This window comes from Penicillium cosmopolitanum (genome assembly GCF_028827165.1).
Source record: "Penicillium cosmopolitanum strain IBT 29677 chromosome Unknown utg000008l:1.0-4398992.0:1.0-4402845.0, whole genome shotgun sequence".
Lineage (NCBI taxonomy): Eukaryota > Fungi > Ascomycota > Eurotiomycetes > Eurotiales > Aspergillaceae > Penicillium > Penicillium cosmopolitanum.
In genome coordinates, this window is record NW_026622678.1 from 607,806 (window position 1) to 623,092 (window position 15,287).

At 51.0% G+C, this 15,287-nt stretch overlaps 7 protein-coding genes across 7 annotated transcripts; 3 read left to right on the forward strand and 4 right to left on the reverse strand.

The window, feature by feature from the left end:
• Positions 1-665: 665 nt before the first annotated feature.
• On the forward strand, positions 666-1,708 carry N7509_006779 (class I SAM-dependent methyltransferase; the record flags this gene model as incomplete). Its single annotated transcript, XM_056631416.1, has 4 exons — positions 666-721; positions 796-906; positions 962-1,215; positions 1,287-1,708. The coding sequence occupies 4 exons, from the start codon at positions 666-668 to the stop codon at positions 1,706-1,708; spliced, it is 843 nt and encodes a 280-aa protein (XP_056486967.1).
• Positions 1,709-1,848: 140 nt separating this feature from the next.
• N7509_006780 (uncharacterized protein) lies at positions 1,849-2,872 on the reverse strand (the record flags this gene model as incomplete). Its single annotated transcript, XM_056631417.1, has 2 exons — positions 1,849-2,335; positions 2,421-2,872. The coding sequence occupies 2 exons, from the start codon at positions 2,870-2,872 to the stop codon at positions 1,849-1,851; spliced, it is 939 nt and encodes a 312-aa protein (XP_056486968.1).
• A 661-nt stretch (positions 2,873-3,533) lies between these two features.
• N7509_006781 (leucine--tRNA ligase CDC60) lies at positions 3,534-7,100 on the reverse strand (the record flags this gene model as incomplete). Its single annotated transcript, XM_056631418.1, has 5 exons — positions 3,534-4,136; positions 4,194-4,258; positions 4,302-4,393; positions 4,447-6,947; positions 6,993-7,100. 5 exons carry the CDS (start codon positions 7,098-7,100, stop codon positions 3,534-3,536), a joined length of 3,369 nt encoding a protein of 1,122 aa, XP_056486969.1.
• Positions 7,101-7,625: 525 nt separating this feature from the next.
• On the forward strand, positions 7,626-8,477 carry N7509_006782 (mitochondrial 54S ribosomal protein mL61; the record flags this gene model as incomplete). The annotated part of the gene is made up of 2 exons (XM_056631419.1): positions 7,626-7,664; positions 7,896-8,477. The coding sequence occupies 2 exons, from the start codon at positions 7,626-7,628 to the stop codon at positions 8,475-8,477; spliced, it is 621 nt and encodes a 206-aa protein (XP_056486970.1).
• Positions 8,478-9,035: 558 nt separating this feature from the next.
• On the reverse strand, positions 9,036-10,420 carry N7509_006783 (rhomboid family protein; the record flags this gene model as incomplete). Its single annotated transcript, XM_056631420.1, has 3 exons — positions 9,036-9,756; positions 9,825-10,269; positions 10,408-10,420. 3 exons carry the CDS (start codon positions 10,418-10,420, stop codon positions 9,036-9,038), a joined length of 1,179 nt encoding a protein of 392 aa, XP_056486971.1.
• A 1,076-nt stretch (positions 10,421-11,496) lies between these two features.
• N7509_006784 (WD40 repeat domain-containing protein) lies at positions 11,497-13,532 on the forward strand (the record flags this gene model as incomplete). The annotated part of the gene is made up of 5 exons (XM_056631421.1): positions 11,497-11,546; positions 11,626-11,642; positions 11,740-11,888; positions 12,058-12,754; positions 12,835-13,532. The coding sequence occupies 5 exons, from the start codon at positions 11,497-11,499 to the stop codon at positions 13,530-13,532; spliced, it is 1,611 nt and encodes a 536-aa protein (XP_056486972.1).
• A 614-nt stretch (positions 13,533-14,146) lies between these two features.
• Positions 14,147-15,186, reverse strand: N7509_006785 (uncharacterized protein; the record flags this gene model as incomplete). Its single annotated transcript, XM_056631422.1, has 3 exons — positions 14,147-14,513; positions 14,579-14,802; positions 14,869-15,186. 3 exons carry the CDS (start codon positions 15,184-15,186, stop codon positions 14,147-14,149), a joined length of 909 nt encoding a protein of 302 aa, XP_056486973.1.
• Positions 15,187-15,287: the final 101 nt, after the last annotated feature.

A 15,287-nucleotide genomic window follows, 5' to 3' on the forward strand; every position in this document is an offset into this window, starting at 1 on the left:
TTTGAGTCAAGAAATTATGAGGAGCACGCGCCAGTTATCCACCTGGTAATATTCTGATAGCTGTCCCCCGGATTGTTTAAATGCGTATTCCTGCTTTTTAAAGATGGGAGAAGAAAAGAATTGATGTGTAGATAGAAAGACTGCCGCGACAAATCGCTTATTTGCAAGGCAATTCAAGCCGAGGGTTATATCGCCTCTATCGCCTTCTGTATGTGGCTGGCTGAACGACGCCGCAACCTGAAGAAGCAGAGCCTTGAGTGAGAAGAAAATGGCCTCGAGCCCGCAAGTCGGGCTGCTGAAGCCCCATAATTGTTGTACTGGTGTATTATATATATGCATTTGACGAAAAATTCCATGTTATGAGTTTAAAATATGATTCTCTTCGCTGTTCAATTCATAATGGGCCATATCACCAAACAAGTTCTCTGAGTTTCCACAATACTTCAGCTCAGCCACTCGCTGGTCTTATAAACTAAAGATTATGTGGCGTTTCTTTGCGAATCGTTTAGATTATAGGAATTGGTGGTTCGTCGAGGTATAAGTAGCATTGATTCCCGGCGAGCTTTTTAATCTTTCCACCGTGACAACCTATTTCTTCAATCTCTCGAATTATTTTGATACTTCCATTATTTCCAAATTTTATATCAGTTTTCCATCTTGACAAAATGTCGAATACCAACGAGAAATACGTCTTCGGTAGAAGTAAAATGGAATCACAACGGTATCAACCCTTGGAAGGCGAATCAGACCCATTCCAAATCAAGTTTATACCTAATGGAAGGGACCAATATCTAGACTCGATGCGCAGCACAGCTTGCTGGTAAAAGCAACACAAAACACTCTGGTTCACCCATCTATCCCAAAGGAAAATGTCATCTCAGTTGCGGATATAGCAACCGGGACCGGGTGAGTCTCCTACTTCGCTACTGCCACAAAAGTCGACCTCGCTAATTCCTGGAAGGGTATGGCTCCGAGATACTGCAAAGCTCCTAGGAAAAGTTAATACAACCCAACGTTACTATCATGGATTTGATATATCGCCTGATCAGTTCCCTGATGACATGGGCGACATCGAATTTTCTGTTCACGATATAACAGCACCCTTCCCGAAAGAACATTGGAATCGCTACGACTTGGTCCATGTACGATTGTTGGTTGCCGCTATTGACGAAGTTGAATACAAAGCTGCGGTCGCCAACATTCATCAAATTTTAAGTAAGCAATTCGGAAGCATTACTTATATTTCTTCATTTACTGTTTTTCTTTCTGGACGCTAATCTATGTAGAACCTGGTGGGTTCCTCCAATGGGAGGAAATCGACGAAGTAACGTACAAACTAGAAAACAACACCGTCTTTGAGGAAATTTGGCGATGCTTTGACTCTTCGTTCAAGGCGGAAGGGAAATGCTTCCAAGCATCAGCAAAGGTTCTTGAGGAGTGCATGGCGGCTGGTTACTCAAACGTCGAGCGGCTAGCTTACAGTTCAGACTGGGACAATAACCTTCGTCCGGATACCGAAGCAAGATTTGTTGCAATTATCGAAACGTTGTATGCAAGCCTTTTGTTGCGGTCCGGGCAGGTGGATGATGAGCTAGCAGCATCAAAGCAGGCTGGGGAGCTGATCAAGAAATATCAACAACTTTGTGGGAATGGAAACTCCCCGCCGGTGAAACTTATGAGGGTTGTTGCTCAAAAGCAAACCGCTTGACCAATACTTGAAGGCAGAATATTATCAGTGCTGGTTATCACATGGTCTTTTCTAGTTTCAGTAGTGTATGCCTTCCAATGATATAACGAAAAGAGAAAGAACCCATTTATATTGCAATACCATCATCAAGTGCAACAATCCTATAATGAAAATACAAATGCAGCTCCAAGAGCCAGCATAGCCCCCGAAAGTCCCAGAACAGCACCAAGTCCTTCTCGGCTCGACTTCCGTAGACTCGGATTTCCCGCGGCATTCGAAGTGGGCGTAATAAACGAAGCAATGGGTCCAGAGGCATCTGTGCCAGTAGTAGTTTGAGCACTCATAGCTGTAGCCTGACGATCCAGATCAGATTGGTGGTGAATAAGGGTGACCTGAGGAACAACAGAGATTGGAGTAAACATATCCTCGAATGCGAGATCATCATAGGTCTGCCAATCAGTCGTACGGGTGATATCAGTTTCCGTAGGAAATCGGACAGCCCCTGTTGTGATCTCAAGGCCTAATGTGTATGGCATCGTTGTCGTCTCATATTCGTAGCTTGTTTGGTCCCAGGCTCGGCAGCCGATAGTTGGTGTATAAGATGGGACGATCGAGAAGCAATTGCCCGCTATATCTGCTGTCATATGACTGAATTCAGAAGCAATTAGCGAAGAGCTTTTTTTAGGTCACGAGCCGCAAATCACAGGCATATCATGCAAATGAGTTGACCTACCTCGGACAACAGAGCGCCAGCGTTTGACTCGGCTCCAGAAGGTCTGCCAACAAAGTCGGTGCGTAATCTTCCCATCCCCATGGATACCCATAGCCAGTCTCAACCGTTACTGCGCCAGACATTGTGAGATCTTTTTTCTCGTCGCGTGCGGCCATGCCTACTGTTTTCCAGCCGGAGGGGCAGTATAATCCCGGAGAGTAGTATGCGCCGACGCCGCCACCGTATTTCTTCGTGCTAGTGGTGACTGTCACCGTGGCGGTCGGGACGCATTCTGGAAAGTCTTCTTTCGTACATTGGACAGTATAGGCATGGTATGGAACATCGCGGTCCATCCAGCCTATTTCAGTCCTTTGGTTTGCGCTGCAGCTTGGGGGCTGCGTAAATGTTGTTGTGAGTGAGCCATAGTTGAAAAACTGCCAACCCGCGTTATAGAGATAGAGTGAGGTCGTCATGGCCAGTATATTTGCTTGCTTGCTCTGTTTATCACGCGAAATATAGACGGGAGAGTTTGCCTTGTTTATTATGTTGGTAGGCAACGAATGAAAGTAGTTTGCAAATCGATTAAGGGGCTACGGAGAGATGTGGGAAATATGAGTAAAGTCTTAGCAGTTTAAATGGGATTGGGAGTTCATTCAATAAGCCTCCGGGAAGTACTAAATTGACTTAGTTTGCTGGGCATGGTTGAATGAGGCTTATAAAGTCCCTCGCTTGTGGACTTGCAATCTCCTCCACCCGCCTCGCTATCGGCTTGGCAGGGACCAACCGAGTTCAAAGGCGTGGCCTAGTGCTGAACTCGGTTAGTGATGTCTCTCAAGGTCACATAAACAGGTTCAACGCTAAACAAACATTATTTCAGCCCCCATCTCCGATGTCGTGGGGGTGAGTTGTCAACTGCTGGCTACTATCGAAGACGCTAGTCCGGCCCCCTAACTACTCGTATACCGTCAAACAATTTCCATCTGTCGGCACGTCCCGGATCGACACAATATCGAGATCACTTTCCAATCTAGAACCATGAAATGCATTTGTTTTGAATTTTTTAGCATAAGCTCATAAAACATGACTCTTTAGAAGAACAAGAACATTTATATCTCAACTTGAACAAAAGCATATCTACTCAACGTTAGAGAAGATGAAGGTAGGCTGGCCAGGCACAGCATTCTCGGCCTGAAGACCCTCACGCTTCTCGCCAGTACCAACAACCTCGCCAGTCTTGCCACCCTCGTCAACGGCAATAACCTCGACCAGCTTGTAGCCCGAGGTACGCTTCAGACCGTCAAGCATCTCAGCAAGAACGGCGAATTCGTCGAAGGGCAGCTTGCGCTCAAAGACGTTCTCGGGGGACTCGCGGCCATTCACCAGGCGGCGCTTGAGGGTTTGAACGAAAGGCATGGCCTTCTTCATCTCACCAAGCTTGCCGACCTTGGCGTTGAGTTCCTTGTCGTTGAACGAAATGTTCAGGGTATCGAAAGCATCGCGGACGAGGTCAATGTACTTCTCTTGCCAGGCGGGATACTTCTTGGCGGCGAAGATGGTGAGCTTCTTGGGCTTGCGCGGGTCAAAGGCTGAGGCCTTGCCCTTGGACAACTTCTTAGCGAAGCTACCCTCGGAAGACAGGATGTTGGATGCAGTGCCGCGGACGTAAGCCTGGGCAGCGGAGAGTTCGTGAGAGGGCTCGGGCACAACAGGGAACCTGGCAAAGTGAATAGTCTCGGGCTGTTATTTAGTTAGTGTTGGGGGTCCGAAATATATAGTTTTATGTAGATAGCTGACCTTCTTGAGAACCTCAAGCCAGATGTACTCGGACCAGTGCGGGGCAATTGGGGCCAACATGAGCGCTTGGAGGGTCACACATCTTTAGGACTATATCCCTGTTCATACCAATGCCGGCGGCAATGGCTGCCTCACGATAGGAGTCACGAGCGCTGGTGAAGTCATACAGACCAGACTTCAGGGCGAGCTTGAAATCAGTGCTGGTATATAGGTTAGCTGTGAATCACAGTGGGAATTTCAAAGAGAAGCTTACTTTTGGTAGTGCTTCTCTGTCTCACGGACCAGGCTGTTCAGCTCGTTGTCAAAGAGCTTGTCAGCGAAGGCATCGGCCGGGCCGGTACGCAGGGACTCGTCGTTGACAACCTCCTGAATCCAGTCCTTCAGAGTGTGCAGACGCAGAATGTTGCTGTTGGCAACACTCTCCTCAAAATTAGCATCTTCGATGGAATCTCCGGCGTCTGCAAAGGCTATGCGCGTTGCAATAGCACCATATTTCTCCACAGAATCCTTCAGAGTCAGGAAGTTACCAGTGCTCTTGCTCATCTTCTCACCGTTGAGTAGAAGATGTCCATTAGCCCTCACACCTCTTGGCCAGACTTCGGGCGGGAATAGAGCAACGTGAATGTAAAGGAAGAAAGTCAAGTGGTTTTGGATGAGATCCTTGCCAGAGACACGGACGTCAAGAGGGTACCAGTACTCGAACTCGCGGCGCATCTTTTGCAGAGCCTCCTTGGAAATGCCACATTTGGAGATGAGATCGTCGCTAATCTCACGACGAGTAAAGATATAGTCCCACACCTCGTCGATCATCTGGTCAGCAGTAACGCCCAGGGGACCAGTAGTCTTGCCGTACCGGTCACCGTGCAGAAGCTGAGCGATAGTGTAGTAAGCCATGTAGACGGTACTATCACTCAAACTCTCGACCAGGAATTGTTGATCCCAAGGCAGCTTGGAACCGAGACCGTAAGTTCGGGCACAGGCCCAGCGGTTCAGCCACGACAGGTTCTTCTCGAAACCATTCTTTGTCTCGTTGGAGTAGGTGTTCAAGTTGTGCAGGACGTGATTTAATGTCTCCTTCTGCCACTCGGCATCGTTCTCACCGTAGTTCAGGAACCACTGGCCGAGGTAAGCAACAACACAGTCGTCGCCACTGCGGCTGACAACCTTGCCCATGGGGTCGGCGAAGGGGAAGGCATCACCACTCTCAATGAGAGACTTGCGGATCTTGTCCTTAACAGCGCTGACAGGCTCACCCTTGAACTCGCCAACAATCATGGTTCCCTTATAGAAACCCTCCATGTAGGCAAGCTCCTTGGCCTGAGCCAGCTGGGTAACATCCTTGGGGGAGTTGATCTTCAGCTGCTTAACGAGAGTGGGGGCAGTCAGGTTACCGTAGGTAGGGGTCTCGATAAGGGGGTGGATCTCCTTCTCGGCCCACTCCTTCTTGATGCCGTAGAAGTCAGCCTTCTTGATCAGGTCCATGAGAGTGGCATAGTCGTCAGGGCTGTCAGAGGGAACGGAAGTCACAACACCGGTACCCTTGGTAGCAGAGACGCCATCCATGGGCAGAATGTATACACCCTCAGTGTGGAAGGACAGGGGAGCATTAATCAGGGTACCGACAAAGTCGGAACCGGGGGCCTCGAAGACAAGAGGCAGCTCGTCCTGGGACTTGGGGAACTCGCTGAAAAAGTGGCCCTGGAAAGCCATGTTCCAAGCAGCACGCTTAGTCACGACGATATATTCCTTCTCCTTCAGTTTGAACAGGCCGTAAGTAACCTTAGGGCCAACAAAACAATTTGTCTGACCATACATGGTCTCAGGGCGAAGAGTTGCGGGCACGAAGTATACCTTCGCGTCATCTTCGACGTTGCTAGCCTTGACAAGTTCAGCAACCTTGGGTGACCACTCCTTGACCTGAAGCTTCAGAGCAGTGTATTCCTGGGGACCAATACCCTCACCCTCAGTTCGATCATGGTCCATACAAGGCTGGCCATCCTTGGGGGAGTAGATGGTGTATCTTTGGCCGTACATAATCTTGTTGAGCTCGTGCAGGCGGTTCATCTGCCATCTCACAAAAGCGTCGTAGTACGGGTTGGCATCGGTAGTGACGAATTGACGGCGCCAGTCGACTCGAGCGCCCATGCTGTCGAGATCACGGATGGCAAGGGGCGGGAAGTGTTGCAGCCAGTGGTTGGCATCGGCAAACTTGTGAATATCCTCCAGTGGAACACCAATGGCCAGCATGATCTGGAACTGGTACTTCATCTTGACGGTCTTGGCAGCGGCCTTGCTCTTCTTGCCGGAGAACTTCTCGGCTTGCTCCTTAGCCTCTGGCTTAGACTCCTGAGTGGGAGCGGCGGGAGCGGCGGCCTCCTCCTCGCTGTATCCTTCGAAATTTTGGCCAAAGAGCTTGACCTCGTCGCGCAGCTTATCCGCACAAGCCTTGATGGGCATACCAGTGCAGTGGAATCCAAGAGGGAACAGGGCACGCTTGCCCTCCATGCGGGCAAAACCAGTCATGAACTCGACCTTGCTGGCAGTGAAGGCGTGACCGGCGTGAAGAGTTCCATTCATATAAGGATAGGCCATTGTTCCGAAAAACTTGGGGTGCTTCTCGCGCATCTCGGCGGGGGTCATGGAGCCTTGGGGCACCTCATCGAAGGAGGGGGCGTCGACTTCGAAAACCTTGTTGGCCTTCCATTGTGCCTGGTACTTCTTCTCAATTGCGATCAAGTTGTCACGCTTCTCGGTCTAGAGTCATGTTGGGTTAGCAACGGCCAGGAACAAAAAAAAAACCGGGTGCATGCGATGGAGAGGGAGGGGCAAGTCAACATTTTCGAGCTTGAGGGTGTTCTTCGAGCTGTTGCTCGGGTTGAGCTCAGCGGATGCAGCGGCGGCCGCCATGATTGTAATTCAGCAGGAAATGCCCTAATTGCAAGAGTCCTGAGGGGCAGGGAACAAATATCGCGGGGTCCACTGATATAAAATCGATTGTGACTCAGGACGGTAAGGCGGCCGTATTGTAACACTACAGCGGTAATCAAAGGCACGTGCCATATGTAATAGTAGTACAAAAATAAGATTGACGAAAAGAAATAATAGAAATTATGAATGAGAAAGTGAAAATTAATCTATTTTGACCCAATATGACAAGTCAGAACTTCAACCAATGCCCAAAAAGTCCAACTTCTTCCAAAGAAACCTTCCGTACGGCTGTACTTGCCAACTATATCACGTGACAAATATGCCGGAGCAACTTCGCGGCGCCAGAGTTTCCGCAACAAATTTCCCCAGATCTCCGACAAGCGCTACCAGCTCCTCCCAGGCCAAAAATCATAGGGGTCTGTCTATCGACACTCTCTTTAATACCCGCCAGTCTCGACATTCTCCTCGCAGCGGAGCCAATCCCTTTGCGCCACATTTGCCAACATGGTCAACCTATTCAAGCGGATCCGGAAGCTGAAGACTGTAAGTGCAACTGACGACGGTCTGCTCCTTCCAATTGCTTTCAATGCAATTATTACCTTAAATAGCAACTGACTAACCATTTCTTCTCATCACAGAGGGTAAATTACCCCCATATATCCTTGTTGATTGTTTCTCCAAGCCTTCAATTCCGATATCCAACCCAACCCATTAAACTCGTTCAACCCACTGGGCCCAACCTGAATCAACAATTCTAACGTCAATTTCACACAGATCCTCGATATCCGAGTCGGAACCGGTGCCGCCATCCTCCCCAGTGTCGCCAATGCCTCCAAAGAATTCCCAGCAGTGACCCGGCTACACCTCACATACGCGCAAAAGATCTACGGCGGTCACCAAGGCGCGCGGCATTTCTGGCGCAACTGCCTCCCACGACTGAAGTACTACAACCCGGGCATCCCCATGACAGTAAAACAGACAACGGACCAAGACATCCCAGCCACACTCTCAATCTACTTCGCCGACCGGGTCGGCAGCACCGCGACATCCATCGCAGGCTCAAAGCAAATCACCGACAAACATGCGCCGGCCCCCGGCACCGGCGAGAAGATGGCTACCGTCAACGTGAAAGATCTCACCTACCAGGAGATCTGGAACCGCGTGCAGGCATCCACAAATGCAAGCGAGGTCCCGGCCTCAGAAGAGGATGTGGCAGAGGCGAAGAAGTTCGCGGCTATCGATGAGAAGGCTATTCACGATCGGGAGCGCATACGGGCTAAGCGGCAAGCGAAGAAGGATCAGGAGCGTATGCTTGCTGAGGCTCGTGGCGAAGTTGAGAAGTCGCAGACTGCTTAAGAGATGCAGCGTCGCCGTTCTTGTTATCGTTCTCCCTGATTCGGAGTTGGTTGTGAATCTTTCTGGTCCTCCTTTTCCCTGGTACGCCCGTCGAGGGTGTGGAGAGGAGACCACTTGTAGCATAGCATCGTTGTTTTCCTTATGACTATGTACTATTTTTGGGAATAATTATTCTCGTGTCTAGGACAGATGCGGATTGTAAAACTGATCTTGCAAAACTTTCATTTATAAGAGGTATCAAGTTAGACTGTAGAGCTAAGAAAGGTCCTGCGCTTATACAACGACTTGGACAACTCGACCATGACCATGACGCTGGCTGGTACCATCCTCAATTGACTAGCAGCTTGCTCGTAATTGGAGGTCGTTATAAAATCACAAGGTAGAGGTAGTAAATATCCAATCTCAAAGGTCAGTGTTCAAGAATTGGAGAAATAGCCTTATATACATCGCAGTAGTAAGACAAAGAGCAACCGTCGCGAGTCGTAGAGCCATCCCAAATGAAGTGGCTTAATGCAAGGCGCTTGAAAAAAAAAAGAAGAAAAGAATCCGACATAGTTTCTATGCATTATCGGGATTGTAGCTGGTCTCTCCCAGCATGCCCCCATTGGTCGCAGAAGGGGTGGGCGATATCGAGTTCGCTCGACCTCCGGGTTCAGCCAGTGTTGATGGTCCTGCCTGTGAGTGTCCTCCCGTAGCTGCTTGCAGTCTTTGGTCCAAAGCCTTGAGGGCCAGAGCCCTTCGGCGCTCCGCCTCTTCACGCTTGCCTGCGCCCCTCGATGCTGCGCGCTGGTTACCCAGGAGAGTCGGTAGGCCGGCCTCGCCTCTTGCCAGTACTTGCTGGTTACCCGAGGCGATATCATCATCGGAGAATGGTCGGAGAACCTTGACTGCTACCAACAGAGCGTAGATCTGGTCGGTGATAAAGCCGATCGGGGGTTGCATTATGTCGGGGAAGAGACAGGCGAAGGCGAAGGTCTCGCTGGCGTCGCCCTTGATACCGAGACCGGTGGTCGACATGCCGGTGAGATCAGGCTGGCGTTTATAGAATCGCAAGTACGTCCAGCTGGTGAGGAGGCCGAGCCAAGCCAAAACAAGAGCGGTGTCGGTTCCGATGATGAAACCACTCAGGGTGTTGAGGAGAAGGAACAAAGCCGGGAAATGCTTAACACGCATCCTAACCATGCCCTTAAGGATTGCGACGGTGTGTTCAGGGACGAGTTGCTTGAAAGCGACGAGGAAGGCGCCTTGAATGGAGACGCCACCGCAGATCTGGGTCAGACTGTGGCGGAAGGGGTTAGGATCTCAGATCGGGAAGCATGTGGAGATGGAATCTGGGATAGGACGAACGATCGGCTAGAGGATCCTCCAGCGGCACCCCATATCAGGTAGATAGGGATTATCACGGCATTCGGAATCAGCGTGACAGCGGCGACAAACTTGCTAAACTCGCGAGAGCCCCAGGCGCGCTCGAGGTATTTCCCTCCGTAGAAGATGGTAGCGGCATTGAGGAGAACGGTGAAGATGTTCTGTTCGACGAAGGTGGAAGTGATGAGAGTCCAGGGGTAGTAGAAGAAGTGAGAAGGGACCAGGGTGAGGTAGGGAATGATTGGAGTGGTTTGGAGGCTGCCGGCGGAGGTGTCAAGTTGGCGCCAGCGGGCGATATTGTAGAGGAGGGAAAGGGTGAGCAGGCTGACGAGGCAGATGCGCGTGGCCGGGGGATATTGACACGGAGCGGCATGTTGGGACGCGGCGACCGCGGCGGGGGGGGAATGAGAACCAGTACGCTTGGGGACTTTGTGAGATCGGGGGAATCGTTGTTGGGGGGTTCTCAGCTGAGGCGGTCAGATGTATACAGCGGGCGTGGTTGGCCGTGGTTAGTACTACCAGTAGTATAAGTATGTATGGAGGACATAATTATCGAGGATATTACCCTTAGATAACATCTATTTGATAGTTGGCTTATACTAGCTAGTATTACTATTAGCATACATATACACTACTGGGCTAGGAGTGTGGTGATTTGATCACCATAGGACTCCAGGGCTGGTCCTAGCCTGGTGCCTGCTTAAAGCGGCACTTGGCGTACACTATGTATGCACTCGACCCGGGAGTAGAGTTATGAGGCTGGCTACTAACTATATACTACCTCAACACTACCGTAGTAACCGTACTAGTAGTAGTAGTATTAGCAAAGACACCTCTCAGGCTCAAGTATAATACTAGTACTTCTACCTTTATACCGTGACATATAACTAAAACATATATCCTACTAGCCAGTAGCCACTTAATATAGTTGGGACTACTATATGTAATATACTCTTAGTGGAACCCGACTCGCTAGGCGCCCCGACCACCAGATTTGCCGCCCTGCAGAGTGACCCCGGGTGCGTGCAGACACGAGTAGACAAGTACCTACCCGCGGGCATGCTTAGCAGACAATCCTCCCTACTCCCTACTCCCTACCTAGGTACTCCATACTACTTGCGGTCTCCCAAGATCCCAAGATCGGCAGCCCAGCCACAGTACCACCCTAACTAGCCACTAGCCACACTCTGCGGCTGAGCCAAGCGAGTGATTTGCCTCTGGCTCTGGCCTCTCTCTGGCCGGCCTCTGTCAGGCTTTAGGCTAGTCTCCAGAATTGGTCTTGCTCCTACTGGTCCTGGTTCGTGGCTGGTGCGCTTAAGCTCTTGTCACTGGGAACTTGAATGTTCAACCCTTCTTCCCTTTCTTCCCTTCTTCTTCCCATATTCTGATGTTCATGTTCCACGATCTCGGTCCCTACCCCGATCTCCCGTCTACATCTTTAATCTTCATCCTGCCAACATCACCACTTCCCTTCTCTTCCATCTCTCTCCTCCAACCCTCCAACCCCCCCCTTTTCTGCCGGACTCGGCTTCCGCCCGCGTTCCTGAAGCTCATCTCCACGCCTCCACTTTCGATTTTCCCTTCAGGCGTTTGACCTTCCAGCTTCCCTTCGCCCCTGGCATGGTCGGCGCTTTGAATGGTCGCACATGTAGTCATGGCACAACCCGACCTTACCTCCCATCACGTCAACTACTTAATATGGCGGTATGTCTTCCCTTTTCCATCCCCCGATTCTCCGATTCCTCCGATGCGCCTCCCGCAGATCTAACCCGCTTCCCCGTAGGTATCTTCAAGAATCAGGTTCGTAGCGCGGCCACCCTGGGATCACCACCACCACATCCCATCATCCCATCCCATTCCATTTCTGACCAACCCTCTTTTTCTTTCTTTCAAACAGGTCATGGTGATGCTGCTGTTTCTCTGCAGCGCGCATGGTTCCCGGATCCGCAGAGTCTTCCCTTTGCGCGCCACATCAAAACCCATGCCCTCGTCTCGCTGGTCCAAAAGGGCCTGCAGTACCACGAACTGGAGTCCTCGCTTGACAAGGTATGTGCGCGCGACACGACACTTTGGAGCCGCCTTCTCTGGTGCAACTTCGTCCTTTTTCCTCTCGCATATCTAGGCGGCTCTATCAATTACGCAGACCTAATTTGGATTTCTACAGGAGGGAAACCCTATTACTTTCACACCCACTGACTATTTTTTCGGGCCGGAGCCGTTCGAGGCCAATGCCTTGAAGCGCCAGGATGACGCTGGCACAGACCATCCGGCGGAGCCCGCGCGTGACCGCGCAACCAATGGACACTCACTTGATGCCAGGCCGCGCAAGGAGACGAATGGTGATGAGTCTATGGAAGTGGACGATGAGAGCAAGGGCTCTGTGGATGGCGATGGAGATGTGAGCATGGGGGCCGAGGAGCAGGCCCCGGAACCCACCCTTTCAACCGGCAGCAGCGCCGGCGTCCAGATCTCCCCCGCCAAGGCCGCCGATTTGGCGCCCGACACCGCCCTCCTGCACGGCGATGATCACGTGATGACCACTCGCTGGCGCCCCCGGGATTCGACCCTACTCGTCGCTGCTGGCGAAACCTCCTGCAGCTTATGGAAGCTATCATTATCCTCGCCCCCCGAACAGAATCGTTTCCTTGACCTGAAAGGCAGCAGTGCCTATGTATCCGGCGTGGCCTGGGATGCCGTGGGCTCCAAATTGGCCGTGGCCACCATCCGCGATATGGAGAAGGGAGCGATTACCATGTATAATTCCGAAGGTAATGTTGTCGATCTTCTTCCTGATCTCCCGCGTTTGATCAGTGGTCTGCATTGGTCCGACGATAGTCCACAGTTGGTCGTCGTTGCGTCTGACGAACGATCTTCGGAATTGGCTCTTTGGGATGACAGCCGCGGCCGGATGTGTACCCTCCCCCGCAGGCCATCGACAGTCACGTCTACGACTTGGCCTGGTGCGGACGCAATATGGTTTTCGCTTGCGGAGATGGTGCTGTCTACCAATGTGAAGTGGACGGTAACATCCGCCTAACAAAAACCTACAACTCTCGGGACACCGACACCGCTTGGGCTTTCGTTCGTTCTGCCCACACATCATCATACTCTGTTGCAGTTGCCGCAAGCTCTACAAATTCCTCTATTTGGATTCCGACACATGATATTTTGATTGAAAATGCCCACCAAGATGCAATCACCGCAATTGATATTCGACCTGCAGAACCACATTCACAACAAAATTCCACAATCACAATCGCCTCTTACTCGATCGATACCTTTGTCCATGTCTGGGAAGTGGACCTCGACTCGAAACAACATAAACGCATCCACCGCCTGCGTTTAGGTTCATCAACCCCTGCTTTAGCTGGCAGCTTCTCGCCGGACGGATATGCTCTCTGTGCAGTTAGCCAGGAGAAGCTATTCATTTGGAATGCCGAGCGTGGCGGGGAGCCCATGGCCACATGGACGGCTCCCAGCTCAGAACAAGTTAAGGAAGACCCCGATCACCCCACGAATGGACAGAACGGTCACGCAGCACCGGTCCCCGATCGAGATCTATCTTGGGATCACGACGGCAAAAAGCTCGCGTTTGGCTTTGGCGATCAGGTAAATACGCACTACTATCAGGAAATTTTTGCGGATGCTAACCCTTTTAGATGGCCATCGTCAATCTTCAGCGGTGACTAGGGTAGCTGGCTCTCCCATTTGAACGGTTGGCTCACGTGCCACTACACAAATTTCAAGCTGTTCCCTTCCCTCCTTTCACCAGCAGCAATATGTTGCTATTTCTTTGTTCTTACGGGTGCGGCGAAGGGTCATAAAACCGAACTAATTGATATCTTACCTCCAATCCTCGAGCGGTGTTGATACGGGATTTTCCGCCATGCCTTTGCTACTAAAGTGATTGCTGGCGAATCACTCGACAGGGGCCAACAGCATTCTGTTTGACGCCTGGCAGAGTCATCCAATCCCATCATATCCCACCGAAGCTTTAATGGGGTCCCTTCTTCACCTTTCTTACATACTTTCTCTGGACATACATTCGTCAATTTAGAAAATGCATTATGGCATGCATTGTTTGGGAATAGGCTTGGGTATGGCGAACGATACGGGTTTCTGGCGAGTGTGGTCTTTTTTCTTGTTATTCTTGGGAGGTTGGGGGTGTGGATTGAATCTCACTGTTTCTCGTGAATTTTGAATCTCAAAAATGCATTATGAACTTGATTGGATCTTGTCTTTTATCTCTTGTCTCTCGTAACGTCATAACAGTAAGTACTAGTATACACAAAACAGTCCCAGACTCAACCGGCCCAGGATCTCCGGGACATCTCCTGTAGCTTTTCTCTCGGCCGCAAGTGCTGCTCCTGTCTTTTTTCTCTCCTCATCTGCCGTGCCCGTGATCGAACCTGGAATCCCTCTTCAACATCCCGCCAACCGCGCATCCAGGCCGTGAGGCCGTCCAAAACAATCTCTGCATCCGTTTCCGTGCCGACATCTAGGCTAGTTCTCCGGATCGCCCATCGTCGCCGAGCCTCTTGCTGCGACCGATCACGCGCTAAACGACTCATCTTTTGCGTTTCGCGCAACCGGTCGATCCAATCTTGCAGTCCGCGCACAGTGCCTTGTATCCCCTCTAGCTCGATCGAATCTTCTACCAGATCCCCTTGTCTGAGAGAAAGTATGGGCATCAGCACTGCATATTTCGTTTCTCGCGCGATTCAGATGAAACTCACAATTCTAGTACCTCGTCTTCTAATTCTGCCACTGTGCGCGTCAATCCGCGACACCTCTCTTCAAAGAGGTCTCTTATTTCGTATGATTCCTTGCGCCGCTTATTTCCCTCCTCATTCAAGGTAGTAACCTCGCTCATGAGTCCCTGCAATTGGGATAGTATTTCCTCCTTATTTATACCACCATGATCGCTCTGATCCGGCGCAGTCGGTATTGACTCTTCCGGCTGTGATATGATATCAGATGCAACTGATCCCGAACGCCCACTTTGACTCCGACTCCGACCCCGCACGATCTCATGCATCGGCTCCTGCGGTAAATCGCCGAGAATGCGCTCCAGCGCGTCCAGATGGTGGTGCATACTTTGCGCGCTCTCCTCATCCAGACTGGAAGTTGATGATGTGCCTGTGCGGCGGACGAGTTCTTCAAGGCGCTTTGGCCATGGCGTCTGCAGAGTTTCTGTAGTGGAACGAGGCTCGATACACTCAAGACCATGGGCTGCAGTCTCCAATCCCGATTGATCGCGGTCATCGAGCGCATCGAGCAGGGCGGGCTGCTTTTCGTGGGAGTCGGCATCGCGACGGATGGCTCTTTGGCTGTAGGATATCATCTTGTGTTGAACGAGGGGCTTTATATGTGCAGATCAGGTTACCAGCACCACACTCCATTCCTATGAAATTGATGTAAACCACCGGGAGCTGGAGTTAAGAA